At 40.9% G+C, this 27,060-nt stretch overlaps 1 protein-coding gene and 1 long non-coding RNA gene across 2 annotated transcripts; one reads left to right on the forward strand and one right to left on the reverse strand.

Annotated features, from left to right (window-relative positions):
* Positions 1 to 2,857: 2,857 nt before the first annotated feature.
* On the reverse strand, positions 2,858 to 3,625 carry LOC125720493 (uncharacterized). The gene is made up of 2 exons (XM_048995976.1): positions 3,536 to 3,625; positions 2,858 to 3,446 (listed from the first exon to the last, which is right to left on the reverse strand). The coding sequence occupies exons 1-2, from the start codon at positions 3,609 to 3,611 to the stop codon at positions 2,905 to 2,907; spliced, it is 618 nt and encodes a 205-aa protein (XP_048851933.1). The 5' UTR covers positions 3,612 to 3,625; the 3' UTR covers positions 2,858 to 2,904.
* Positions 3,626 to 4,757: 1,132 nt separating this feature from the next.
* On the forward strand, positions 4,758 to 8,330 carry LOC125720531 (uncharacterized). Its single transcript, XR_007385494.1, has 3 exons — positions 4,758 to 5,115; positions 5,631 to 5,708; positions 7,011 to 8,330. It is a non-coding gene; the product is annotated as an uncharacterized LOC125720531 (long non-coding RNA).
* Positions 8,331 to 27,060: the final 18,730 nt, after the last annotated feature.

The raw sequence follows: 27,060 nt of genomic DNA on the forward strand, positions 1-27,060 counted from the left end.
GTAATGTTCATTATCTATTTTGGAATATTGGCTGTTTAATGCGCTTATTTGAACCTGATTGCTTGTGGTTGCTCGTTAACGTACACGTTCTTGTCAAATACAATTATTTTTCTTCATAAAGGTAAGGTTTCATATTGTGTGCGTGTTTGTGGGGGCGTCGTTTTATAAACACGGTTGTCTTATATTCGGGTCAATACGGTATTAATCTAACTGTTAGGGTGTTATAACGCAATTTGTAATAATTATCTAACTAGAATTTGCACTCACCAAATCACAATAATTCTTTGTTATCTTTGAAAAAAATACAGTTTTATGTGAACATTCATTACAAATTCAGAAACTCAAGTTTGCTTGACAGCTGTGTGCTTGCATTGCACGTTTTAACTTGCTTGCATGTTGCTCAGGACAAAAGTATCTGGGTAAATAATTCATTTGGAAATTTATAAAGTCTTAAATCATAACTGGTTCAAGTTCAGAAATTTTAAATGATCTTGAGTCTGCAGTCTCTTTCTAAATTTTGCAGGATTCGTTTATTTTAAATGACCATACATGACCTACCATACACTGAAACTAACCCGTACTGTAGATACAAGCCTCTCATCCATATCACATGTGGATGCTTCCTACAGGTATGCTTCCTTCAGCTACGCCAAATCGCCAAACTGCAACGATTTCTCACTATTGAAGACGCAAAGAAATTGATATATGCCTTTGTATACAGTAGGGTTAGACTACTGTAATGCTCTGTTATCTGGGAGCACACACTGTACATTAAATCCCTTGCAGCGATTTCAAAATGCAGCAGCTTGAATCATCACCATGAGCAGAAAGTTTGAACACGTAACCCCTGTTTTTAGTTCCCTACACTGGCTTCCTGTTAGGTTCAGGACTGACCTCATAGTTCTCCTACTTACATGTAAGGCACTTAAAGGTCTAGCATCTGCCTACCTGACAGAATTACTTCAAGTTTACAAGCCGCGTCGTCCACTCAGATCACAGAATGCAGGTTTCCTTGTCATTCCACATATAAATAAAGTGACAGTGGGTGGTAAAACATTCTGCTTCAGGGCCCCTATATTGTGGAGTGGTTTACCAGCTTATGTTCGCGATGCTGATTTGGTCTCAGTCTTTAAATCTCGACTGAAAACTTATTAGTTCAGTTTAGCTTACCTGCAATCTAACACACCGTAACTGTGGCTGCTGCTGCTGTTGTACTTGTCATTTAATCTACTATGCTTGTCCATTTATGTGTCAATGCATGTTCCATGCTTTCTGTCTCCCTGGGTGGGCAACATTGGTGGGCAGGTGCCCCCAAATGAGCCACTTTGTACATACATAAGCATAGATGGTATAGCCTTCTACACATCTAGGCTATGGTTAACTTTAAGTAAAAATTATGAAAATATGAGTTATAAATTCCTTACATATATATTTTTGAGGACCTAGTCTAACATTTCTAGTGTAATCAATTTTGAGAGAATATTTTGGGGGATGATGGCAAAAATGTCATTGTTGTCACACCCCCCTCGTAAACTCACCTGTTGATCAGCACAGATCGAATGCACCTGCGAATTGCATAAGAGCTTGCCCCACACCGCTCCAGTCCGAGGTATTGTTGATTCCGTGTGACGTACTAAGCGATTCTCTTTTGTCCTCCATGCAGTCCTGATCCAGTCTCCCTGTCGTGCTCCTGTCAGCGTCTTGACTCCCTGGATCCTCACTGTGTGTAACCCCCATCTTGTGTCTTCCACGTCGGACAGACCCACTTGGCTTCCTCGACCCTACGCCCGCTACCTTGACCAAGATCTTGCTTGCCGGTTCCAGTTGCCCCTCGTTTAATAAACCTTTTGCGGTTATAGAGCTTTGAGTCTCCCTGAGTGTTCTGTGGTGTGACAAATGTGGTTTAACCGTAAAAACTTTGTATGAAACAATTAAAGTTGCTTAAAAAAATCTCAATAAAACACCCTTTAAGTAGTCTGGTTTAATCTTACATTATAACTATTTTACAGGAAATTAAAGTAACAGCATACCACTGTTCTGAATATTATAATAATTTTGGGGAAACGTTATTCAGGACAACTTTTTGAAGTGTCAAGGTGGTGTAACCACCATTCAAGGAGCCATTTTGGTCATATTCTGCAATAAAACCATTTGACAGGACATAATATCATAGAGAAGGACCCTTGAGGACCCTAATTGTTCCATGCCAAGATAAGTAATCTCTTTAAAATGGTGGATGATTTGACATTTTTAGAGTATGGTGAGGTATTCTTTTACTTACAGAGTAAAAGCTGAAAATAAAACAAAGCAACAGACAACCATGTATATCAGATATAAATCTAAACATTAAAGTATAGACAAAGTATATTTCACCGTCTACGTACAGTGCTAATGGCTGGCTGAAGCGCTAACAGCGGGTAACTAACTGGGCTAACTCACTAGCCGCGACCGTTTACACAAACGAAACACTTATCCATTAAATACTGCATTTACACTTCGCTCAAACACGACTAGGACAGTGCTACTGCTAAACGGTCGTGTTTGGTTAACACAAACCCCTCTTGGGATTAAGTTTAACCTTATTTTACCTACCTTGTAATAAAATAGCGTTTAGGTTTAATAGTGTTTACTGCTTGAGAATGTCTCTGAAGGTGTAATTGAGACACACCTGTGCAGCTGGGGACTCACTGGATCTTATTTTCACTTGGTTGCTGCTTTCACAGACCACGGTACGTACATCACACGGCACATGTGGACCATGCCTTCATCCAGGTCAGTGTTATTTTTTAGATATACTGTATAATTAAAAAAACATCACTCTGTAATGAGGTATTATTATTTATTTCAGATAGATAAATAAATAATGCAATATAAAAAAGTATTATTATATGCAGCATCTGTGCTTTAATTAGGGTGGAGGTAGCCACTCAGATCCCAGCTTCTGAAGGTCGGGTCCTGATGGAGGTCCATGATCAGTCCCTCAATGACATCCGTGCCCAAGTCCTTCATCATAGCCTGAAGTATTGTCCATTCAGACTGGGGGATGTCATTGAGGGACTCTAGATCAGCTGAGCTGCTGTCCTTTGGAGAGGGAGCAGCGTTACAGTGCTGCTGCTCACCACTTTGCACCATAACGTCTTCCTCTCTGGTAATTCTCCTCTGTTTCTGGGCCTCACTCTGGACATCTGCTTCAGCATTATATTTTCTTTTGCAGCCAGCTACTCTAGTGCTGGTTGCCTGTGCAGCAGATCTTCTATCTTCCACATTGTCCTTTTCTGAGTCGTAGGCCCAGTACTGCTCAGTCCCATTTGTCACCTCCATCAGCCTCCTGTACTTAGATCCAAAGCTGTTTGGCTTCCTTCTGTGGGATCTTTTCCGCTTCTTGGGAGGGCTGTCAACCTCCGGGGTGCTGTTAGGTGGCAGAGTTTGAAGGGCAGCTCCGATGTCTTGTAGAGGCAAACACAATTTGTGTTGAAAAATATCACACAAAAAAGTCCATATAACAAAATCCATGTGAAAATTAATATATACTTACCATTGCCTTGATACATGAATGTGCAATGGAAGAACTCAAAAGTATTTTGAGGATCCATAATATTTGCCAAAGACATCTGTACCCTTCGAAGTGAAAATTAGAATGATGTGATTTAACTGCAAGCTGCCCTTTTATAGTGATCCTGTATCTGATATCAAGATGGAATCATGGAACGCGTTCTAGAACTAGTCGCGCGCCACTACCGTGTTGACCCTAATATAAGTTTTTTTTTCCCTCAAAATATTTCTGAAAAAGTGGTGTCGTCTTATATTTGGGGTCTATACAAAAAACTAAGACATTTTTAAGAATTGTTTTGACATACCGTAACATATATTTGCCAGAATATTTCTTACGTAAGCGTGAGAATCTGAAGGCATGAGTGTCACGCCAGATACGTGTGAGTTGGCAACCCTGGCAATACGTGTGTTTAGCGTGTATCACAGAGTGCCATGCAAATTTGTGGTTTCCCTAGAGTGGTTGTTAAAGACAGAAACATTCATTTTAAAAGCGATGTCACATCATTTATTAATATGGCTCAACATTTCTCTGCAATGTTTTTTTACTGTCTACGTGTGGGTCTGCTCATCGAAAACATTCTCCACCCTCAAGGCTTGTGGAGTTTGTAATGTTCATTATCTATTTTGGAATATTGGTTGTTTAATACGCTTATTTGGACTTGATTGCTTGTGGTTGCTCGTTAACGTACACGTTCTTGTCAAATAAAATTATTTTTCTTTATAAAGGTAAGGTTTGGTATTGTGTGCGTGTTTGTGGGGGCGTCGTTTTATAAACACGGTCGTCTTATATTCGGGTCAATACGGTATTAATCTAACTGTTAGGGTGTTATAACGCAATTTGTAATAATTATCTAACTAGAATTTGCACTCACCAAATCACAAGAATTCTTTGTTACCTTCGAAAAAAATACAGTTTTATGTGAACATTCATTACAAATTCAGAAACTCAAGTTTGCTTGACAGCTGTGTGCTTGTATTGCACGTTTTAACTTGCTTGCATGTTGCTCAGGACAAAAGTATCTGGGTAAATAATTCATTGGAAATTTATAAAGTCTTAAATCATAACTGGTTCAAGTTCTGAAATTTAAAATAATCTTGAGTCTGCAGTCTCTTTCTAAATTTTGCAGGATTAGTTTATTTTAAATGACCATACATGACCTACCATACACTGAAACTAACCCGTACTGTAGGTACAAGCCTCTCATTGTTTCCTTGTCATTCCACATATGAATAAAGTGACAGTGGGTGGTAAAACATTCTGCTTCAGGGCCCCTATATTGTGGAGTGGTTTACCAGCTTATGTTCGCGATGCTGATTTGGTCTCTAAATCTCGACTGAAAACGTATTAGTTCAGTTTAGCTTACCTGCAATCTAACACACCGTAACTGTGGCTGCTGCTGCTGTTGTACTTGTCATTTAATCTACTATGCTTGTCCATTTATGTGTCAACGCATGGTCCATGCTTTCTGTCTCCCTGGGTGGGCAACATCTGAAGTGGAGTCCTGGTTCAGTCCCATGGAAGGGTGACATTATGGATATGACCTACAAACTGTAACATCATGGGTACGGACTATAATCTGCCACCCTACACAAGCCAGCATGGAGAACAGTGTCATTGATGGACTTTGGCTTGACCCTAATCACAGCTAACACCTTGCTTTTAGCAAGCAAGTCAATATTTCTCAATAATGTTAACATGGCCGGGTGGGTGGGGGGGGGGGGGTGTATTATGCACCTTGGATTCCCCAAGTTTTTCTTTTTCTCTCTACTTGGGAGATTTTGGTTCCTCTCCTCCGTTTAATCTGGCTTTCTTTCTTTTTCTTTATTTCTTTCTTTCATTTCTTTGTCCTCACTTTTCCCTATTTTTGCATTATTCTGTCTTAATGATGTTGTAATGTATCACAACACACCCATGTAAAGTGACTGTTGTAAAAGGCGCTATATAAAAATGAATTGAATTGGATTGAATTTTGCTACATAACTTTATTAATGTCTTTTCCATCATGTGTTGCAGCATTACATGTAAGCGATCCTTGCAAAACATACCTTTTGTTTGATAACATAATTCTTTTCCTTAGACACCCTCCTACGAAGAAGTGGGTACTGTGACTGTTATGGGATTCGTTTCACAGGCTGTCATCATTTGCTGCAGAGAGGTAATGGGTGTCGAGACTGATTTATTATTTTTTTTACAAATTTTTGCAAAAATTTGGCATTTGGTTTGGCATTTTCGGTACTGGAACTTTCGGTACTGGTACTCGACCACAAGTCAATGGAAAAGCGAAAGTACCGTACCGAAAGTACCGTACTTTGTGCGGTGGAAACGTGCCCTCTGTCTGAAAGCCTTAATGTACATGTATCAGTTTATATGGTGTTTTATTCCTCTATAAATTCAGTAATTTGTAAGCCACATTGGGCTCTGTTAACCTTTGTTTTATTAAAAATATTTTGCAAATAACTTGTGCTTCTCAGATGGGGAAATACATCTGGTTTTTGGACCTGTCCAGCACTGGAGCCACTTACTCTTTAGCATGATAACTTAAAAAGTATCTTACGGATCTTTTTCAAACTTTGCCGACACACTGTATGGGTGAAGGTCTTATGGTGACCAATTAGTGTCAACGTGCTAAAAATGATTGCCTCAGTTCCCATCATGGGCTTCACAGGTTAGATCACCTGCAAGGATGGTATTTTATTCTTTATCATGATTTATCCTAACTACTTCCAAAATCTCTAGCCTAACTACTTGCAGGATATGTGTGTATTTGCAGGATCTATGGAAATATAGCTATTTTCATCAGATAGATAGCCCTTATCCACAGCCATCTCCAGGACCCTGTAAAATCATTGGCAAGGATGAGCTCATCTTTGTCACTGCTATGCCTCCTGGTCACAGGGGAACCCTCATTATTGTCATACGAATAGTGAACTTCAGAGTTTTGTTTTCTCCACTGCTTGTAGCTATAAGCTGCGCTCAAGTATATGTACTCTAGCTGTTGACAGCAGTAGTAGGCCAAGCATCCTCTTAGAATATGGTATAGTAGTTGGTCACATAGTAGTAATTGAACCACGTGAATCTTTGCATTTTTTCTATGACAATGGAACTGGACATAACCGGGGGTGTTAGACCCATAACCAGCTGATATGAGGGGACTGTATCCTGCACTGGAACTTGCCGCAGGGGGATGGGATGAACTGGGACTAGTGAGGGAATTAAGAGGGAAGTTGACGAGAAGGCTGGTGAGCAGGGCTCAGGCTGTGACAATGACGGGGCCCTACGCATGATGGTAGCAATCTCATCGTCACTCTGGGTGAGATCTTCACACGAGACCTTTGTCGGCCATGTGAGATGATACAAAGGGGTACCCCAACTTGGTGTTACTGCAGAATAGTAGCTTGCGTAAATTGTTAGTAAATGACCCGTTCTGTCTTTTAGATTTCTTTCTTCATCTTGACAGGCCTTACATCATATCTCTACAGCGTCTTGCACCCAGCTGACCCCTGCTGGTTGTCCCCGGGATAGGAGCAGATCCACTGGTGGTGGACATGGACAGAAGCACAGATGCCAGCGGCCCGGTGCTGCATTTCATCCGCCATTTGGTTCTCTGGAATTATAAAGACAGGAGACGGAACATTTTATGGAATAATTTATTGTTACTGTACAACAAAACTACATCACATGTAGAATTCAAGTGAAGAATAAAAATAAAAGAATGAGAGTAAAACTATATAGAATAAAATGCAGAAATACAAGATACAAATACAAAATATAAATTAAACAATTAGTTTCAATTGATGGCTGTTAACGGCAGACAGATATCACAATTGGCAGTCAGTATTGCACGTTGAAAAAAATACTGCTGTCTCACTGGAAACAGGACACAAATGCGTGGGAGACTGACGTGCTGGTCTTGGATTGGGCCTCCTGTGTTTCAGGAGGGGAACTTGACACTATAAAAACATGCTATTTAGTGCACAGATTCCATAATAAGCAGAACAACCTTAACTACAGCCACTGTAAAAACAACACTGGAGAGGTTCATGTGCACCAAATGTAGCAGTCCACTCAGTCCAAATGCTGGCATCAACAACTGTCTATTAAATCAAATCATATAAATATTTTATACTTTCCATAAATGACATTATTTCCTCACTGTCAAGGTACCTAAACCAAGATTTCTGCTTTTTTTGATTTATAATACATGTCAGGGTCTGTACCATCTGACCCTGTCCTTGTGTCTCTTCCCCATCTGGCCGGCAGCCGTCGCAGGCCATCCCCTTTGTCGTCTCATTGTCTTTGGTCCAAGTGTTTTACTCCCATTCCTGGGGCTGCTGCATGGTTCATTGGGTTGGGGGGGCATAGATACTGGAGCCTACTGGCCATGGATTGAAGGCTGGTCAAGAACCACCCTCACCTGTTTCATTTAATGATTGGTTTTTCTGTTCTTCCTAGTATTTATTAGTTCTGTGTTCTCCTTGTGAAGCTTGTGCCTTGTTTTATTATGTTCCATGTTCCTATATTTTCTGAGTGTTGAATTCATAGTGTGTGATTAGTGTTTCCTACTTTCACTGTTGGAGTTTCCCTAGTCTTGTGTTCATTAGTACAAGTCACTGCACCCGTTGCCTGTTTTCCCTGTGCTGTTGTTATTGGAACCGTGAGTGGACGTCACCCACATACACCATGCCCCACGTCCGTAACAATATGGGGGCATATTCACCTGTTGTCTTACCATTCGATGATGATGTTCTGTGATGTTTTAATGCATCGCCGCCAGCTGCCTGACCATTAAAATGCATAGTTATGTTACTAAGCAGATTTTACTGATATCATTATGTAATAAAGTAGACAAGAGAAATACAGTAGAAAAGAGCTGCATATGTTTACTTTTCCATGGCACGGTTTGTCTACTGATGAACTTTTATGAATTTTTTATTGCTTGTTAAAATAATAATATTGTTATCTGGGAGGGAGAGAGCTGGGGTACCTGGAGGAAGGTGGGGCCATGAACCCTGATCCCAACGGTTGGAGGCGGGAGTGCTGACTACTGGGCCACCTCCTCCCTTAATATCACAAGACATACACTTCCAAAATGAGATACTTATCAAAGAATACAAGATTTATCAAGACCAGGCAGCCTGAATATGATCATCAATCTTCAAGTACTGAGCTGTTCTAGGCAGCCCTTTGCCATCCTTACCATGGCTAATGGAACCAGGGGTGTTTTCTGGAGGAATCTGGACACTCACTGCATCCTCTGGCAGGAGCCAGTCGATTTTACTGTGGTATACGGTCACTTGGAACCGAGAGAGAATTCACGTACTCCCTGTGACTGGCAAACGGCAGAACTGAACTCCTCTGAATGTTTAACTCAAAACAAAATGCAGATAGAATTGCTATGATGTGGTTGCTAAGGTAGGGTGGCAGATTAGTGTCAACGCGCTACTAATTCGTCAAACACTTTAATCAAATAACAACACATGATCAACATTTACAAGAGTGTGGTAAACTGACGCGCTGCAAACTCAGAAAACACACTGTAAAATATACCTGTGAAATCCACAGTTATTTACTGTGTTTGTGCACAGTAAATTACTGTTTACTCATTAACAGTAGAATATTGTGTATTCTTTAAATATTTACAGCAATCAAGGATGTATTGTAAAAAACACATTCATCAAATTGCTACTGTAGAAAATCACAGTAAACAAATGTGTTGTAGAAAATCACAGTAACAACCAAACGTACAGTAAAAATTCCAGTGTTCCGTTGAAAATCACAGTACCCAACAATGCACTGTAGAAAATCACTCTAACAGCCATTGTATTCTAAAAGAAATCACAATAGCCAACTTTGTACTGTAGAAAACCAAACAACTACTTTGCAGGAACACTGTACATCTCACATTGTATAAAAAATACAGTAACCAACAATGTAGTGTACAACTCCACTAGACCTAGAACTAATGTAGAACTAATTATGTACTATATACTGTAAATGTACTGTAATTTTTTTTCAAAGAACTTTTTTACAGCCTTTTTTACAGCCTTTAAAATTTGCGATTTAGCAAAATAACTATTCTTTTTGTGTGTTTTGTGTGTGTGTGTGTGTGTGTGTGTGTGTGTGTGTTCAAATGATACATTTTAAAACTACCTTTAAGAACATCCATCCATCCATTTTCCAAACCGCTTATCCTATTGGGTCGCAGGGGGTCCGGAGCCTATCCCGGAAGCAATGGGCACGAGGCAGGGAACAACCCAGGATGGGGGGCCAGCCCATCGCAGGGCACACTCACACACCATCCACTCACACATGCACACCTATGGGCAATTTAGTAACTCCAATTAGCCTCAGCATGTTTTTGGACTGTGGGGGGAAACCGGAGTACCCGGAGGAAACCCCACGACGACATGGGGAGAACATGCAAACTCCACACACATGTGACCCAGGCGGAGACTTGAACCTGAGTCCCAGAGGTGTGAGGCAACAGTGCTAACCACTGCACCACCATGCCACCCCCCTTTAAGAACATTAAAAAAAAAAACTTTTTAAAACTTCACGTACATGTTTGCCTATATGTCAAATAATGTGTTCAGTTCATTTAGATCCAGTAGCCCCACTCATTCACTAAGGGAAGGAACGTTTTCTTACGTTCCCTTGTATTTTATTTTTCAGTCTTGTGAGCAGTATGTGAGCAAACTCTTTCTAAATAATCTAAAACAAAATGCCTTTTGAATCTTTCGATCTGATATCGAGGTCTCAAGCGATTAATGCGGTCTCACATCTGTGCGTATGCTTAGTAGTCGCTGATCAATATAGGAAAAAGTAAATGTCTCTGCACTATTTATGAACAGAGACCCAAACTATTTTTTAGTTACTCTTCTTAACCCGGAAGCTTAGGAGCACCATCTAGTGTACAGGGCTGCTTAGTTTAGGCGACAAAGTTGTTCAGTAACTGCAACGTTATTGTTAGAAATCGGTGGGTCTTTTGGGCGGAATTGAATGGAGATTGAATTAAACTAATTATGCCATAGATAAAACGGATTCACTGCTTTGCACGCGTTGATTTACAGGAGTGGACAGTCCTGGTGTGGTGCTGGAGACGTTTTGACATCCGCGCCATTTTGAAACCTTAACGACCATTGGGGAACTGTTCGAGGAGTGGAACGGCAGAGTTGGAGTGGAGCAGCACAAAACATAACATTGCCTGTAAGTATCTTTAGAAGCGACGTGCCTTTACTTCTTTAAATCCAACTTAGTTGAACTAAATCCAACTTATCATTTACGAAAGAGTAGCCAAAGGTTTAATCATCCGTCTACTGCTTACAAGATAAGGTAACTGTTAGATGTTGGAGAAATGTCTTACACATGTAAAGTCTGTATGTTCAATACAACATCAATTTCTGCCTTTTTATGGCATGTTAAAATTAATAGAAATCTGGCAAACATTAGATTTCAGTGTGGACATGCAGAATGCCCTGTTGCATTTACTACAGTTGGTGCACTTCAAAAGCACATGTATAGATTTAACAGGCATACCGTTAAACCAGTGTCTCAAACACACAAGGAAGGAAATTCTTTAGCATGCACGGCTGAGGGATGTAGCTTTGTGTCAGTACACATTTCAACCTTATGTAATCATCTTCAGCTCCTTATTAAAGATGGAAAAAAGAAAAAAAAATCGTGCCCTTATGATAACGGCGCCAAATATTTTCGTGTATGTTCATCCTAACCCCTCTCATGTGAGGCGGAAACACAAGATAAGAGCTCCCCGTACTGCTGCTACTGTCAATGTCCGCACAGCAAGCTCAGTAAACTGTGAAATGACCCAAACGTTTCAAACAGGTTTGGATGGTGTGAGTGAAAATGTAAGCGATGAACTGGGGATAGAGGTGGATGATGAAAATAATAATGCAAGTAACGAAGTAGATGAGAATGATTTTGTCAACAATCTGGTCTTGTTTTGCCTTGAGATGCAGGCTAGAATGCTTTTGCCATGCAGTGTGATTCAGAAACTTATTGGTGAGTTCCAGGAGGTGCACGCTTACAGCACATCCCATCTCTTGTTTAAATTGCATGAAGACTTAAAGGTAAATGTCCCTGAAAATATGAAGGATCTCTTTGATAATCTCTCAAAAAAACAATCTCCTGAAAAGGTGCTAATGGAAAACAGAGATTTTGCCAGTATGTGTCCATTAAAGATACAGTGAATGCCTTACTCAGTCAATCATCAGCTCAAGAGCAATATCTCCAAGTAAAATCTGACACACCAACAACACACGATGTTAAAATGATCAAAAACAATAGATTGTTACATGAATCACCAACCTCAGTGTCCATATTGTTGTCTTGTTTGCCGGTTTCTATGTATTTAATATTGAATATCAGGCTGAAGCAGGGACAATGCTAGAGTTTGTTCAGAGGTATTGCTCACAACCCATATTATATATATACATTTTTTGATATACGGCATAACAGGAATAGGCCTTTTTAAGATCTAGACTCCAACCAGCTAGATGCAGGTTATTTTTTCACATGTTACGCTTTTGGGTTAATTTAATCTTTAAACGCTAGGATTTCCTTATAATTTTCAAATAAGAATTTGATCTTTATTTACAACTTTTTATCTGCCCTGGAACACCTCCCGTTAATCTGATGTTCTCATCAAACCAGCCAGGTGATTCTATTATTAACTTACATTTTCATTTCTGTTAGCTTGCTTGTCAGGATTAATTCTGACTCCAGCAAGTGCAGTGCCAAAGTCCAGACAAGCTGAAAAACTGGAGGAATTGTGAAGCGGAAGATATCATGTATGAACCCACGTGTCACTTCCTTCATCAGGGCTTCCACCGAGTTTGACTGGCAAAATGACTAGATGGAGATGATCTTGTGTTGGTTTATTGCCACCATTTAAAAAAGAAAAAAATCAGTCCTCGTGTTCCTGGATATGTTTATCTATTGGTCTGTGGCTACTGTTCAACTATTGAAAATAAACTGTTAAATAGTATTGTTTGCTGTCATTCTGCAGTCATTATTGTAAAATGCAGTTAAATTTAACTGCAAAATACCAGCATGGCATGAAGAAAGTTTTATTTATCAGTTAGAATTCTGGTAATATAAGTTAAAGATACACTATTGTATTTACTTTACAGTTAAAACACTATTGTCAAAAGCAATAACACTACCTGGGCACTGAAAAAATACAGTAATACATGAAATACTATTTTTTATTTTACAGTTAATACAATATTACATTAACAAAAAACACAATATTTTGTAATTACTGTTTTATTTTACAGTTAGTACACTACTACTGTAACAAAAAATACAGTACATAGCACTTAACCGTGTTTTACTTTATAGTTACGTGATTGTTACTGCAAATTAAAAATATAAATATTGTTATTTTTTACAGTTAGTTACATTTAATTTGTTGCCAGTTAATTACTGAATTTTTTTACAGTACGTTTTCAACAGTGCACATGTAAACCTTTTATATTTGTAATACATTCAGCCGTTGAAGTGACGTGCAACCATGCATGCCAAACTGTTTTTGTATTTTTGTGTGGCCGGGGGGCACCGAGTAGGCCGGGTGCAAACAGACAATCCGTATAAAAAAAATTATAAAAAATGGAAGAAACGTTATTCCATTTGTAGACAGAACAAATAGCACTTTTAAGTCTTTAACAGCTTGTTCAAATTCCTTCAGCTCAGAGAGTTTCGCATTTAGTGTCTGATATCAAGAGGATGACAGGTTCTTTACATGCGGTTATAATCTCATTACAGACTTTCATAGAGAAACAGGTCGCCGGTAGGCAATTTTCCATCACGGCTGAGTGTAACACTTTCTGTGCGACATTGTGATCTTTCGTTGTCTTGTTCAGGTTCCCTTCATAGCATGGAGAGGCCTATGCTTTGGCCTCGCCAGGCCGCGGCGGCCACCTATACTCCCAGCATCATTTGTTCTAGTCCCACATGAGCTTCCACATGCATATGACTTGCCCTGAGATCAACTGTGCTATTTGCATGTAAGGGGTGGGGGGTAAGGGGTCCTTGTCCCAGGACTGCACTGGAAGCTTATGGACTTTGGTACAAATTCCCTGAGGAAATGGGCAAAACGTGTCCAGGACAGAAGAATCTGTAATGTGCACCGTCTGCTGGATCCTCATTCAGTTCTATGAATGCTGACGAAGTCATTGGAATGTATCGAAAGAGCTGAAATTGATATCTTTCAGAGAGAAAGAGACCTTTTTTTCACACGGTTCTCAAGCTTGAGGTTAGGGGTTTGAATCCCACCTTCGCTCTGCAGTCAAACTAATAGGCATCTCTAAAGTCCTTGGGGTGTGTGTGTGTGTATGAGCACTGTGATGGACTGGCGTCCCATCTAGAGTGTACTGCTACCCTGTGCAGCTTGCCTCCCCCCCGCCTCCCCGAACCCCTGTCTCGAATAACCAGCTGGAAGATGGATGGTTGGATGTTTCCCATTTTCTTTGAGCTGCTGATCCTTTCTGTGAGCTCCAAATTCCTTCAGAAAGACTTAGCCTAGCGCAGCCAGGCAGTGAGATTCGTGTGCCGGTCATTTTCTGTGCATTTGTGCAAAAGAATGTGATCAAAGAACAAGGCTGTTTTTTTTCCTTTTGTTTGAATCTTAAAAGGTGCATCTGCCGTCTGAGTCTCCCAAGAGCTGTTATCACTCAGGAGTGATAAAAAGCGATTTTGGATCTGGCCTGAAAACTTAAATGGGCTTTTTACGCCACACGTCTGAACATCACATCAACCTGTTGTGTGTTTCCTTCAGCTTGTACTACAAAAACAAGGCATTTTCCACAACAGTGATTTTGAATTGTTTTGAAGCAATTCTTTACAAGACCACAGTGTCACATGCACTGATGTGGCAGTATAATTAGTGCTGTGTGTATTTTTGAGAAGTAAGAGGAACTTTCTTTTACGTCTGAAAAGGTCCCTGTTTTTTATATTTGAAAAGTGGGCACCAGCAAAAGTACGATCTGTTCTGTTAGGTCAGGGGCAGACATTCAGAGGTTACCTTATGAAATGTGTGACAGGTCTGTGATCACAATCATAAATAATTTCATGCCCTTCATGTGTGATGTATGTACATGTATGTACATCTGTCAAGGGCTTTATGGATCTGATAGGTTACGCTTGCATAACTTATATTATTCATGTTTTTTTTTCTCAAATCTTTTTTATATTTTGTTATTATTCATTGTTTGTATAACAGGAGTACAAAGTATACAGGTTGAGAGGCAACTGAAAAACTGTGGGGGGGGGGGCACTGGGAGTCAGGTGACTGGGGCTTTGGGGCCCCAACAGTCACCTGACTTGTTCTGAGGGCAGAACAAAAAATTATGGGTTCAGAGAGAACCAATCAGATTGTAGAGGAGGTGGGTCCAAGCAACTAGAGGAGGTGGGACCAACCAATCAGATGTCTCAGTCCCACCTCATCTAGTTGCTTGGATCCACATTTTCTAGAATCTGATTGGTTATCGCTCTGAACCAATAATTTTTTGTTCTTTCTTTTGGCATCAATAATCAATAACAGACCCTACGGATATATTACAATTACAAATACTCCATTATGGGACCTAACAAAACCACCCTTTAATTGATGACTAAATGCAAGATCTTGCAAAAATTTAGCTCCAGCCATGTTTTAGTATTAGAGGTTGGAACAGTTGGAAAAAGACCCCTGATTTGTGCTAGATAATAGTAGTTTTAATGAGTTATGCCTTCAACTGTTTGCGTAAGTCATAATTTGTCCTATGATGGCCTGGCGTCCGGTCCAGGTCCCCCCCCACCCACTGCTTCCTGAGATGGGCTCCAGGGTCTCCTTGACCCTGCACTGGATAAGCTGTTGGAGGATGGATGGATCTTAAACAATTCAAAGCAGCTTAAAGTGACAGAAAGATAAGCTGTCCGAGGGAAGCTGTTCAGCCGAAAGCAGGAGCAGATTAATCCTAGATTTGGGGGGAGAACTCGGCCAGGCAGGATGAGGCAGAGGTAGCTGCTTGCTGTGCCTCTTCGTTCCCCCCACACCTGAGCGGATATGCAAATCCCTTATCTGCATAATTGGTAGCCGGCTCCGCCAGCCCCATACCCCCCCCCCCCCACGCGGGCAAGTCACGTGTTCCGCCTGGTGTGTACCGGCAAGCCACCCAGCTGCCAGGACATGGACAGGCTCGACGAGGAACACACCCTCGCGTGTCGCCTGCGGCCTGCTGGCTGGAATCGACATGCTGCTAAGCCGTGGACCCGCAAACGTGGCGAGCAAGTGGGAGAGGGAGCCGTGCCAAGGCACATCCAGAGGGCAGGACTCCAAGGTCAAAGGATACGTCCTTAACCAGAACCACCCACAGGAAGGTGTGGAGTTTTCATGTTTTGCTGAGTTACCTCTCTCTAGGCAAACTGGCATCTCTGCATTGCCCACAGTGTGTGTGTGTGTGTGTGTGTGTGTGTGTGTGTGTGTGTGTGTGTGTGTGTGTGTGTGTTATGTATACATGATACTGAGGGGACCAAATATCCCCGTAGTGTGATTAGAAACCTGTTATTTTGACCTTGTGGAGACATGTTATCCCCACAAGAGCAAACTTAATTTTATACAAACCTGTGACTGCAATCAAAAAACTAAAAATGCCTAAAGTCTGATATTTTGTTTCGTTACTTACAGTATGGTGTTGGTAGTAACGCAAAGAAAATTGAAGTAATGCAAAAATAATTTTCACTAGTAACTATTTACTGTAGTGCCAGTGAGGATTAGCATATATCAGCGTGCTCATAGACAATTGTAAATAGCCCTTATTGTACTGTTGGTGGTTGTATTTCCCGATTGTAGCTTGCATGTGTGTATGTAGCAAGTAGCGCCCTATCTGATCCTCACATGTCTTTAGTGTCGCATAAATTACCCACCATGTGTGAGCTGTACCGTTCGGTGTCTGACCTCCCTGTGTTTCCCTACTAGGTTTGGTTCGGTGCCCATAGGCTGCTTGCCTTAGCCCTGTTAAGGACTAAATAAAAGATCCTGGTTCTTCCCTGCAACCAAGTCTCCTCATTAATCATCGCTGCCGCGATGTCACTGTCGTCCCCGCACATTACTTTTATATGCTGTAATTGGAAAAGTAATTAAATTACTTTTGAATGAAGTAACTAGTAATTGTAACAAATTACTAATTTTCAGTAACTTTCACAACACTGGTTACTTAAGTTTAAGGTTAGGGCTGGGTAGGGGTTAAGGATGTCACACTTGGGATTAGGGTTTTTCCCTCAGAAATGAATGGAGAGTCCCCACAAAGATATGAATACAAGCATTTCAATGTAAACCCCTATTCTGTTAGGCTTCCTCTGGGTTTCCTGTTTAAAAAGTATCACCCATTACACTGATACTGTTTTCTTCTGTACTGAATGGTCTCTTTATGACCTCTGTGACCTTTAGACACTTTATATATGCATCTTGTGTGTGTGTTTTTTTTTTGTATGTGTGCATAAATATGCATTCTCACACACACGGGTGCATGAATTCGTGTGCCTGTAATGTTTTAATAATGATGCATTGTTTACAAGGTACACCCGAATCATCTGGTAGCACAGGCTGGAGGTAAACAGCAAATGGTGTCTTCTCACTGGTTTAATGTTTTACTCCAGTAGGAAACCAATTATCCCTGACGGACTCCATACGGAACTTGGCAAAGTCAGAAGTGAATCTTCCATCACTGACCCGCTCCTCGTTTAATGTTACAAATGTGGCTGTTTCTTCTGAGCACAGTCCTAAAGAAAATGTTTTCTTTCTCATCTTATTACCTTTTGCATCCCCCTTGTGCCCTCAAAAAAACTAGCGCAGAGTTTAACTCGTATGCATCCTGAACCCTGACCTACAGAATATAAAGTGAACATTGGAATTTGTATAGAAATACCCAGAACTTTGAAGTAAATATCTACTTTTTCCATCGTGCTTCATCAAAGCTGTTTATATTTTCCTTGCCGACAAGATGAACGCAGGGGGTTGGAAACAGTGGAACGGATTGAGATTAATGAAGAACGTGTCTGACTTCAAAGGCCGCCATACTCGAGAGCGCAATGACAGGAGAAGATGAGGTTTGAAACCGGCTTTTTGCTGCGATCCACCCAAACACAACATCTAATGTATGCCTAAACCATCCTGTTGCTAGGCTACCGATTTCAACCTGTTACTCTGACAGGAACGCATAAATTGAGGGGAATTTAGCCAAGATGGGTGGTAAAGTAAATGTCCCAGTTTCAAATAATAATTATATACTGCCACAGACCTTTTCTGAGGAGCGTATTTCATGACAAATTGGAGAACTGTAATTTTGTGGCTTTTAGACTTTTTTCATGCCTCTTAAATTTATGATAACCTGCTGCTATTTCCAATCATCTGAGTAGCTTTAAACATTAGATAATGTCTCTAAAAAATAAAAAGTATAATGCTCAAAGAAACTGCATAGTTGATCATAGCCTGAAAGTCTTCGATCAGTTGACCTTTACTCAGATTTCTGAATTTTAATTTTCCACCAACAGTAGAACTGGAAAAAAAAAAAGAAATATTTGAATTCCTTTTCAATTAACTCAGCACGAGAACAGCACACATCAGGGCAACTGTCCTAAACCACACAGGTTCTGATGGATACCAGACATGCCCTACAATTCAAATAACCTTCTGCCTTCCCATTCTTTGATCTACAGATCCAGTCTCCCTTACATCTAGCCTGATGTCTTCCCTTTGTGTATCCCTCTACATATTTTTTACCCAATCACAGAGTCAGTAATGTTTATATTTTTGTAGCCTGAAGACGCTGCACTATTAGTTATAAAAAGTCGACTGTCAATTTTTGACAGTAAAATCTATTTTTTAGCTCTTCCAGCATAAACCCAGAGCACATGAAATGTTCTGCATGCGTGTATCCACCACAGAAACCCAATGATATGTCACAGGACCATTTTCTATACTCTATCCAGTATGTTCCCTACTGCCAGTCCGATGGGGAAGCCATTCTGTGCATTTAAAAAAATACAACTGGCTGACCCTCCCACTCAACATGGAATGGTGAAACAGGACGTGAGACAGTGGAGTTTACAGATGGCTCCCCTTCACATTACTTTGATTAGGCTAGAGGCACTAGTCTCCATCTCGTTTATCATCTACAAAGGCGAAGAAACAACTGAAAATCCTGTATATATGCACTGCTGAATCGGACCGAGGTAATGACCTCACAAATTAGCCGAACCCCACACTGGCAATATTTTAAAAAGAGCAAGAAATATCTGCATTTTCTTATATATTGTACAGAAAGGTATATTAATAATGTAGGAAAAGAACAGAACACACTCAATTCAATGAATATTTTAGAACATATATATATCTTGTTTGAGTAGCTTTAAACGTTAAATATTACATACATACACAATATTTGCGTATATGTATGTATGTTTGCATGTATTTATGTATGTCAGAAGAAAGGATACAGCCCTGTACAGTTTTGTTCCCCAACATACAAGCAACATGGATGTACTGCCAGTGGTACAAAAATGTTCCTCAAAGTCTATATCTGTACCTTATAAAGTGCATTTACCTTCAGCTAGGGAATAACTGGCAGATCCTTGAGGGTTCAGCCCCAGTGACAAGTAATTGTACTCTCAAAGGTACAAATTAGTACTTATTTACTGACAGTGAACACCAATCAGCCATAAGATTAAAACCAGCCTAATATTGTGTAGGTCCTGCTCGTGCCGCCAAAACAGCTCTGACTCGTCGAGGCCTGGACTCCACAAGACCTCTGAAGGTGTCCTGTGGTATCTGGCACCAAGACAGCAGCAGATCCATTAAATCATGTAAGTTGTGAGGTGGGGCCTCCATGGATCAGACTTGTTTGTCCCATCGATGCTCCATTGGAGTGAGATCTGAAGAATATGGGGCTCAAATCAACACCGAGAAAGTCCTTTTCATGTTCCTCAAACCATTTCTGAACAAGTATTGCAGAATGTCATTGCGCATTATCCTGCTGAAAATGGCTACTACCATTGAGTACCGTTGCCATAAAGGGCTATACTTGGTCTCCATATTTTTTTAAGATTCTGCATTGTTAAACCCTAGTTTAATTCTGGTTCTGCTGGCAGAATTCTACACCGCAAGACAGGCTGCTTCCAGGCTCAAAATGTCTAAGACCACAGTACACAAGAACAATGTGAAGTAGGAGACACTGGGAACAATGAAAAAGTAGCCAGGTAGAGAGCAGAAGAGACATTCTAATGTCAGCGATGACTGTTAACTTATCTGACAGTTTCTCATGAATTGGAGGATGACATCAAGTGACCTTCCAAAGGAATGGGAAATATTAAGTGCAGGTGTGAAGTGCACTGCTAGGACAGTTCATATCAGGCTCCTAGAAGCAGGACTGAAGTCCCATAAAGCAAAGAAGAAGCCCTTCATTAATGGGAAACAGAGAAGAACCAGGCTGCAGTTTCCAATATATATGTGTGGTTTCTTACTTCTTTCCAGAGCTGTATATAAAAAGTATTCACAAGGCATTTTGTGGAAAAAAAAAATCATTTGAAGGTGGATAATTTCTTGCCAGGGATGCAGGAACAAGAATTTGCAGTTAGTTGAAGTAAGTTTTGTCATGTTCGAGGGACAGAGGAGGGTAAAAACCCAGTGAAAGATGATTGTGCTCATGTGAGTCATTTAAACACACTGCACTATGAAAAGAGACGTCACGCTCGTGAAGTTTTTTGATAATAGTCTGATTATTCTATTGCAACTTTAAGTTTCCTTTTATTTATTGTGACTAGTATGACTTGTGGAAATTTCAGCGTGGAAACATGTTAATTATTAAGTTTTTCTAACTAAATCTTACATATCCAGTGAAAAAATTTGCACATACCAGATGTCATTGTGACCTGTTTGAATTTAAAAGCTTTATAAATTAAGAAACTTTGTTTTCGGTAATGTCAATGAAGATGGTTATAAATTATAAATCAAAGCAATTTATTTTTTATTTTAACGTTTAGAGACCACCTTTTCTCCAAGTTACAATGTAAGTAAAACAAAACTTAAATCGCCAGTTGCTAATTGATATACTGAACTTTAATTTCCAAAGCTTTCCATAGTGTTCCTTAATTTTTTTTTCCCTCTTTCTGCTTTGTAGACTTTTAATTAACATGTTCATCCAGCCATGATACTGTATACTAATTCATCTGGATATATTTGTGAGCCAACCATGCCTTGTCACCAAAAGAAGGGCTGCCTGCGAATCAACGATTCACTGCCGCTAGCCGACGTGGGGCAGCTGTGAAGAGCTGCACTGTAATTGTTGTAGTTATAAGAAGCTCCAGCCATGACCGTTAAGGCCAGGCATTTCCAGTCATTACCAGAGCCCCTCTGGCCATGATAAATGGCAGCCAGCCTGCACAGTGATATTTATTAACTCCCAGGACCTCATTTTCTGCTCCTCCCAGTGCAATAACATTAGAGCAGGACAATGTCTGAGTCACTGTGGCGCCCGAATACGGATCCCACCCCACCTGGGATGAGGACTCATAGCATCACAGCCAGACAGCAATCTAGCCAGAGTTATTGTCCATGTCTTACAAGAGAGGAGTTCTACTTTAACAGGACACGCTGAACTGACTCCCTGTTCATCAGCACTTTTTGTTCTGCTATTCTAATAACTACAATGGTAGTCAATAACATTTCAGCCCTTTATTCAATCTGCAGATTTTGAGTTTCAATATTTCAGACGTTTTGTCTTAAGAGTGTATTTAAAGAGATTATACGCTGTTTATTTAACTGCCTGTTGGCGTGATGAATTTTTACTGTTCAAGTATCGCTACATCGACCTCCTGGCAGTGGAAATACAATGTTCCACATAATAGTGATGATTTAATCATATCTTTTCTTTGTCCAGCGTGTGACGGGCATCCCCTCTGTGTCTGTCACTGCTTATCACCCGAACAGGCTGATAACACAAAAGCCAGAAGCTTTTATAAAGCACTGGGCGAACCAGGGCCTTGTTGCTCGGCGGCATCTCCTTGCGGACCATCACGTCCCCGAAGCCACTTCAGACTGAATTTCACTGCACAGATTGTGAATAATGAGGTCTGGATTACCTGCCCGTAGTCGGACTCTGTCAAAGACACCTCAGCCGCTCAGACGTCTAGATGATTTCTCAGCATAGTGGAAAACCATGGGCCCACGCTCATGACAATTATATTATCATGCTAGCGATTCGAAACAAACCCTGGGGATATGCCCCCTCCCTCCCCCAATTTTAATGAACACATTACAGAATTTAGACTTTTCTTAAAGAGGGTACTCAGCAGATATAACAATGAAGAATGAGGGGGCGGGGGTCTCTCGTTAAATTCTGCGTAATGTTCCTCCTTCAGGTGAATTCCCACGAGGTCTTCAGCCTGTGGAGAGCGTTCATCTGCCTTTTGAACATCGGATGCAGGAGATCCTTATTTCCAGCCTCCGCCATAATCTGTTGTGCACACTCTGTGCAAACTCACACAGCAAGCTCAAAAGACACCACGCCACCTCAAAGCTCATAAAGCATGACTCTATTCCATATTTCTCGCGGGCTGACGTCTGTACCCACTGTCTCTCTTAGCCTGGGTTCATGCATCGCACACACCTCTGCTGAAATATGTTTGGAAGAAAAAGTTCCTGTGAAGGAGTACTGTAACAAACCGGATTGTTCATGCATCAAAGTGACTGGAATTTTACGACTTGGGTTGTGAGAAAAACATCTTTCTGGTTTAAGGGTGCAAACGAATTAATTCATGTGTTGTCTCAGCTCGTTCCCTGGTCAATGTCATGCGGAAAACATACCAGCTCTTCACCCTTCAGCCATACGGGTGTACAGCCACCTTGTCACCCTTAGTATGCAACAAATTAATATCAGACTGCCATCCCAACAAGAACGTCTCCCGTTTTGTGAAATATGCTCCTTGGGATGGGCTTCAGCCTGACCATGACCCTCAGCTGGATAAGCAGTATGAAAGATGGATGGATGAAAATCTATATTAAACAGTAAGTTGTCCTCCCCGGAACGACGTCATTGACTGAGCTTTGAAGAAAGTTATTCATAGCTTCATCATTGTATAAAAGGTTTCCATCCTTCTTTGTCTACAGGAGAGGGTGCGTCCCGCCCAGTTCTGGTAATGTTCTTCCTGGCAACTATTGCGCAGTTTAACGTCAGTTATTGATGGGAGAAATGAGATGCTGGAACCACCACAGGCTGGGGCTGTTCTGCGCTGTCAGTCATTTTAACCTACTTTCAGTTGCTGACATCATTGATTTTCATTGAGTTAAATCAAGCAGTGATTGACAGCACATGTTAATCCATGTTAAAAAATGGGCTCCACTCATCACTGTCAAACAGGCACATAATCATGTAGTAAAATGATGGGGTTGAACCCGGTCTAACCCCACCTTAAAATTTTTTCCTCCCAACTAGGTATGTAGCCAGGTAGTAAAATATTGAGTTTGAATGTCCCTTGAAATTTGTTGGACCTCCCTTGAAATAAATTTCAGGCTACAGGTCTGCTGTCAAATTTTGCTTTATATAGTGTACAGGACTGGTGAGGACTGCAGGTCACACATGTGGACAAGACATGCATAGTGTTTCCCAATCCGGTCCTCGGGGAACCACAGTCGGTCCATGTTTTTGCTCCCTCCCAGCTCACTGCTAGACAGCCCTACCGGGAGCTGGGAGGGAGCAAAAACAGGGACAGCCTGTGGGCCACCGAGGACCGGAGTGGCAATCACTGCCCTAGAGCACATGAACATCTGAGGATGACCTTCTCACTCCATCTTCTGATGTTTTTGATCTGCTCCAATCGATCACACCTCACCCGACAAGGTCAGGCGTGACATGAACATGCCTGAAATGATGTCTAACTTTAACTTTTATTAAGAGTGTAAAATCTGGATCTTGGTAATCGAGCATTAATCACACAATTAAATGCAACATTGCCGGTTTGATTATATAAAAAAATGCATCTTGCCAGTGATTATTTATAGGTTTTATATATACTGGGGTTAGGTTAATAAGAGCAAAGGGACAGTAAATGTGTATTTTGCTGCATGGGCAGTGGGTGTAGCGTCAGTGGGTGATTTAGGGAAGGTAATTATGTAAATGACTGGCCGCAAACAGCATAATTAACATACAGGATGGTGAGCTGACAGGTTTTCCCTGCTCACCCTCAGATGTCTCCAGGTTGCTGGATTCTGGAACTTCGTGGAATTCTCTCCATCTGCATTTCCACCTCATTCGTCGTCTCCTAAGTGTAATTATGAAGATCAGAGAGATCCTTCCTTGGAAATGACAGTGCATGTTTCAACAAGTAAGTAAGAAAATACATTTTTAACCGAGATTTCTTTCTGTTTACCTACAATTAAAAAGTCCTTCTAAGGGTTTTTAAGGTATCACCAAGATTTCTGGCAAGAAATAGCACTCTTTGGCAACTGTGGTTTAATCTTGTAAGTCAGTCATGCTTTCATCACGCTTGGTTATTTAAAATAAATGGGCAGTAAGTCATACAGGTTATAGAGTGAAGGAAGACAAGGGCTCATAAGGGTTTGGGCTTTTCTGGGTGGTTCTGCTCGGTGTGGCGTAATGGGTCAGTTCTATGTGCTTGTAACCAGAAGGTTGCTTGTTTGAGCCTCAGCAGAATAACCATGTCTCTGTTGGGCGCTTGAGCAAGGCTCTTATCCCTACAAAATGCTCCTGGGCTGCTGGATAAATGGCCTTGCTTTGCCCTCAGACCTCAACTGTATACATACATGCATGTTTAAAAGGAGATCAAGGTGGGATATGTGAAATGAGAGATTCCAATGTGCGTTTGTAAATGGCAAATAATGGATGATTTCATTAGCATTCTTAAGCAAGGTACATTGGGACTGGAACAATTAAACATAAGATCTGATTTTGAAAAGAAGTACAAAACAGAAATCAGGACACGAAGATAAGTGTAAACATTGTGCATATCGTTTGTTGGCCCCTTGCTGTCCTTCTCCCTTAAAGACCAGCCATCTTTGAGTCATTAATCTGGCTGGAGTTGAGTCTGCACTCTTTTCTAGCTGTGGGCAGAACTCTGCGATTTTACTTTCATCGCCCAGAATTCCTAGCGAGTGTAGCATCTTCTAAGACACAAATGCCGCAGCTTAAATAGTTGCCACCTTTTTTGTTAAACATAGTCAATTTTAGCATGTAAAAGCCTTACAGATTTAATTGGTTAAAGGCACATGCTATCGTTTCACATGATGCCCAATGCCAGGGAAAATACTACTAAATTCCATAAGTAAAGTAACCACTGAAAATCCTTGACAATGTCTTTGTAAATCTAGGGACGATCCTGAGAAAATGGAGTGGCTACCTGCCCCATATAAACATCCAACGTGAGTCTGGATCTTGTAAATTGTGCTGCTGCGAGATCCTGCAATAAAACACTTGGTAAATAGTGAGCTGTTTGGGATAAATCTGTGTAATAGATATAATACATGGCATTTTAAATGTAGGCATTGACTATAGTAGCTGGAGCCTGAGCTGGTTGTGAGAATGTTTTTGTTATGATAGAACCACAGGGAGTTTTCAACAATGAGTCTATTTCATAGCCAACACCTCAGTCTTTCCCCCTGGAAAAGGCCAGTGCCCCCTCCCCCCAATCAAAATGTCATTCTATAATTCCAGAGATTCTGCCCAGTAAAATTCCAACATTAAAAAAGCAGTTTTTTATGTTTCCCCCAGACACGCTGCTCTGACAACCAACCATAGATGAGCTTTACCATCATAGCAGTAACAGTCATTTTAAAAATTAATATTACAGCACGGGAAGCCCTTTCATTACCATTAAATACCATTAAATCACAAAAGGCCAAATTTATCCTCTCCTCCAGCAAACACTCTGCTGTGTTTAATAGGCCAATAATCAAATGGCATATCTTAGCCCAGGGAACCTCATGAATCATATCTAATCTGCTACTCTTCCTTCTTTTATGAGGAGAAAGAATTCAACAAACCCAATGCATAAATCATGCTCAGTCGCTCAAATAAGATTACCTGATTGTTTCTGGTTTCTCCCTATACAAGTAACAAACTGCTCCTATTGGACAAAGTGTGGGGTGTGGCCTCCTGTCACCCTACCAAATTACCCAATCAAAACATTTATCGTTGATCTCAAAATTTTTAGTTAAAAACACTTGGAATTGAGAAGCATTAACTAAATTGGCTTCTTGTGTCTTAAGTTACACAATGAACGAACTCAACCAGCACATATTCATTACAGACTTTAATATTGAACCCTTTTGCCTCACTGTACATATACACTGAACAAAAATATAAACGCAACACTTTTGTTTTTGCTCCCATTTTTCATGAGATGGACTTAAAGATCTACAATTCATTCCAGATACACAATATTACCATTTCTCTCAAACATTTCTCACAAATCAGTCTAAATGTGTGATAGTGAGCACTTCTGCTTTGCTGAGATAATCCATCCCACCTCACAGGTGTGCCACATCAAGATGCTGATCTGACATCATGGGTAGTGCACAGGTGTACCTTATACTGCCCACAATAAAAGGCCACCCTGGAATGTGCAGTTTTGTCTCACAGCAAAATGCCACAGATGCCACAAGCATTGAGGGAGCGTGCAATTGGCATGCGGACAGCAGGAATGTCAACCAGATCTGTTGCTCGTGCATTGAATGTTCATTTCTCAACCATAAGCCGTCTCCAAAGGCGTTTCAGAGAATATGGCAGTACATCCAACCGGCCTCACAACCGCAGACCACGTGTAACCACACCAGCCCAGGACCTCCACATCCAGCAGGTTCACCTCCAAGATCGTCTGAGACCAGCCACTCAGACAGATAATGCACGGCCCCATGTTGCAAGGATCTGTACACAGTTCTTGGAAGCTGAAAATGTCCCAGTTCTTGCATGGCCAGCATACTCACCGGACATGTCACCCGTTGAGCATGTTTGGGATGTGCTTGACCGGCGTATACGACAGCGTGTACCAGTTCCCACTAATATCCAACAACTTCGCACAGCCATTGAAGAGGAGTGGACCAACATTCCACAGGCCACAATTGACAATCTGATAAACTCTATGCGAAGAAGATGTGTTGCATTGCATGAGGCAAACGGTGGTCACACCAGATACTGACCGGTTCTGAGTCCCCAGACCCCCAATAAAGCAAAAACTGCACATTCCAGGGTGGCCTTTTATTGTGGGCAGTATAAGGTACACCTGTGCACTACCCATGATGTCAGATCAGCATCTTGATGTGGCACACCTGTGAGGTGGGATGGATTATCTCAGCAAAGCAGAAGTGCTCACTATCACACATTTAGACTGATTTGTGAGAAATGTTTGAGAGAAATGGTAATATTGTGTATCTGGAATTAATTGTAGATCTTTAAGTCCATCTCATGAAAAATGGGAGCAGAAACAAGAGTGTTGCGTTT

The sequence above is a fragment of the Brienomyrus brachyistius genome, chromosome 2 (genome assembly GCF_023856365.1).
Source record: "Brienomyrus brachyistius isolate T26 chromosome 2, BBRACH_0.4, whole genome shotgun sequence".
In the NCBI taxonomy this organism is placed as follows: domain Eukaryota; kingdom Metazoa; phylum Chordata; class Actinopteri; order Osteoglossiformes; family Mormyridae; genus Brienomyrus; species Brienomyrus brachyistius.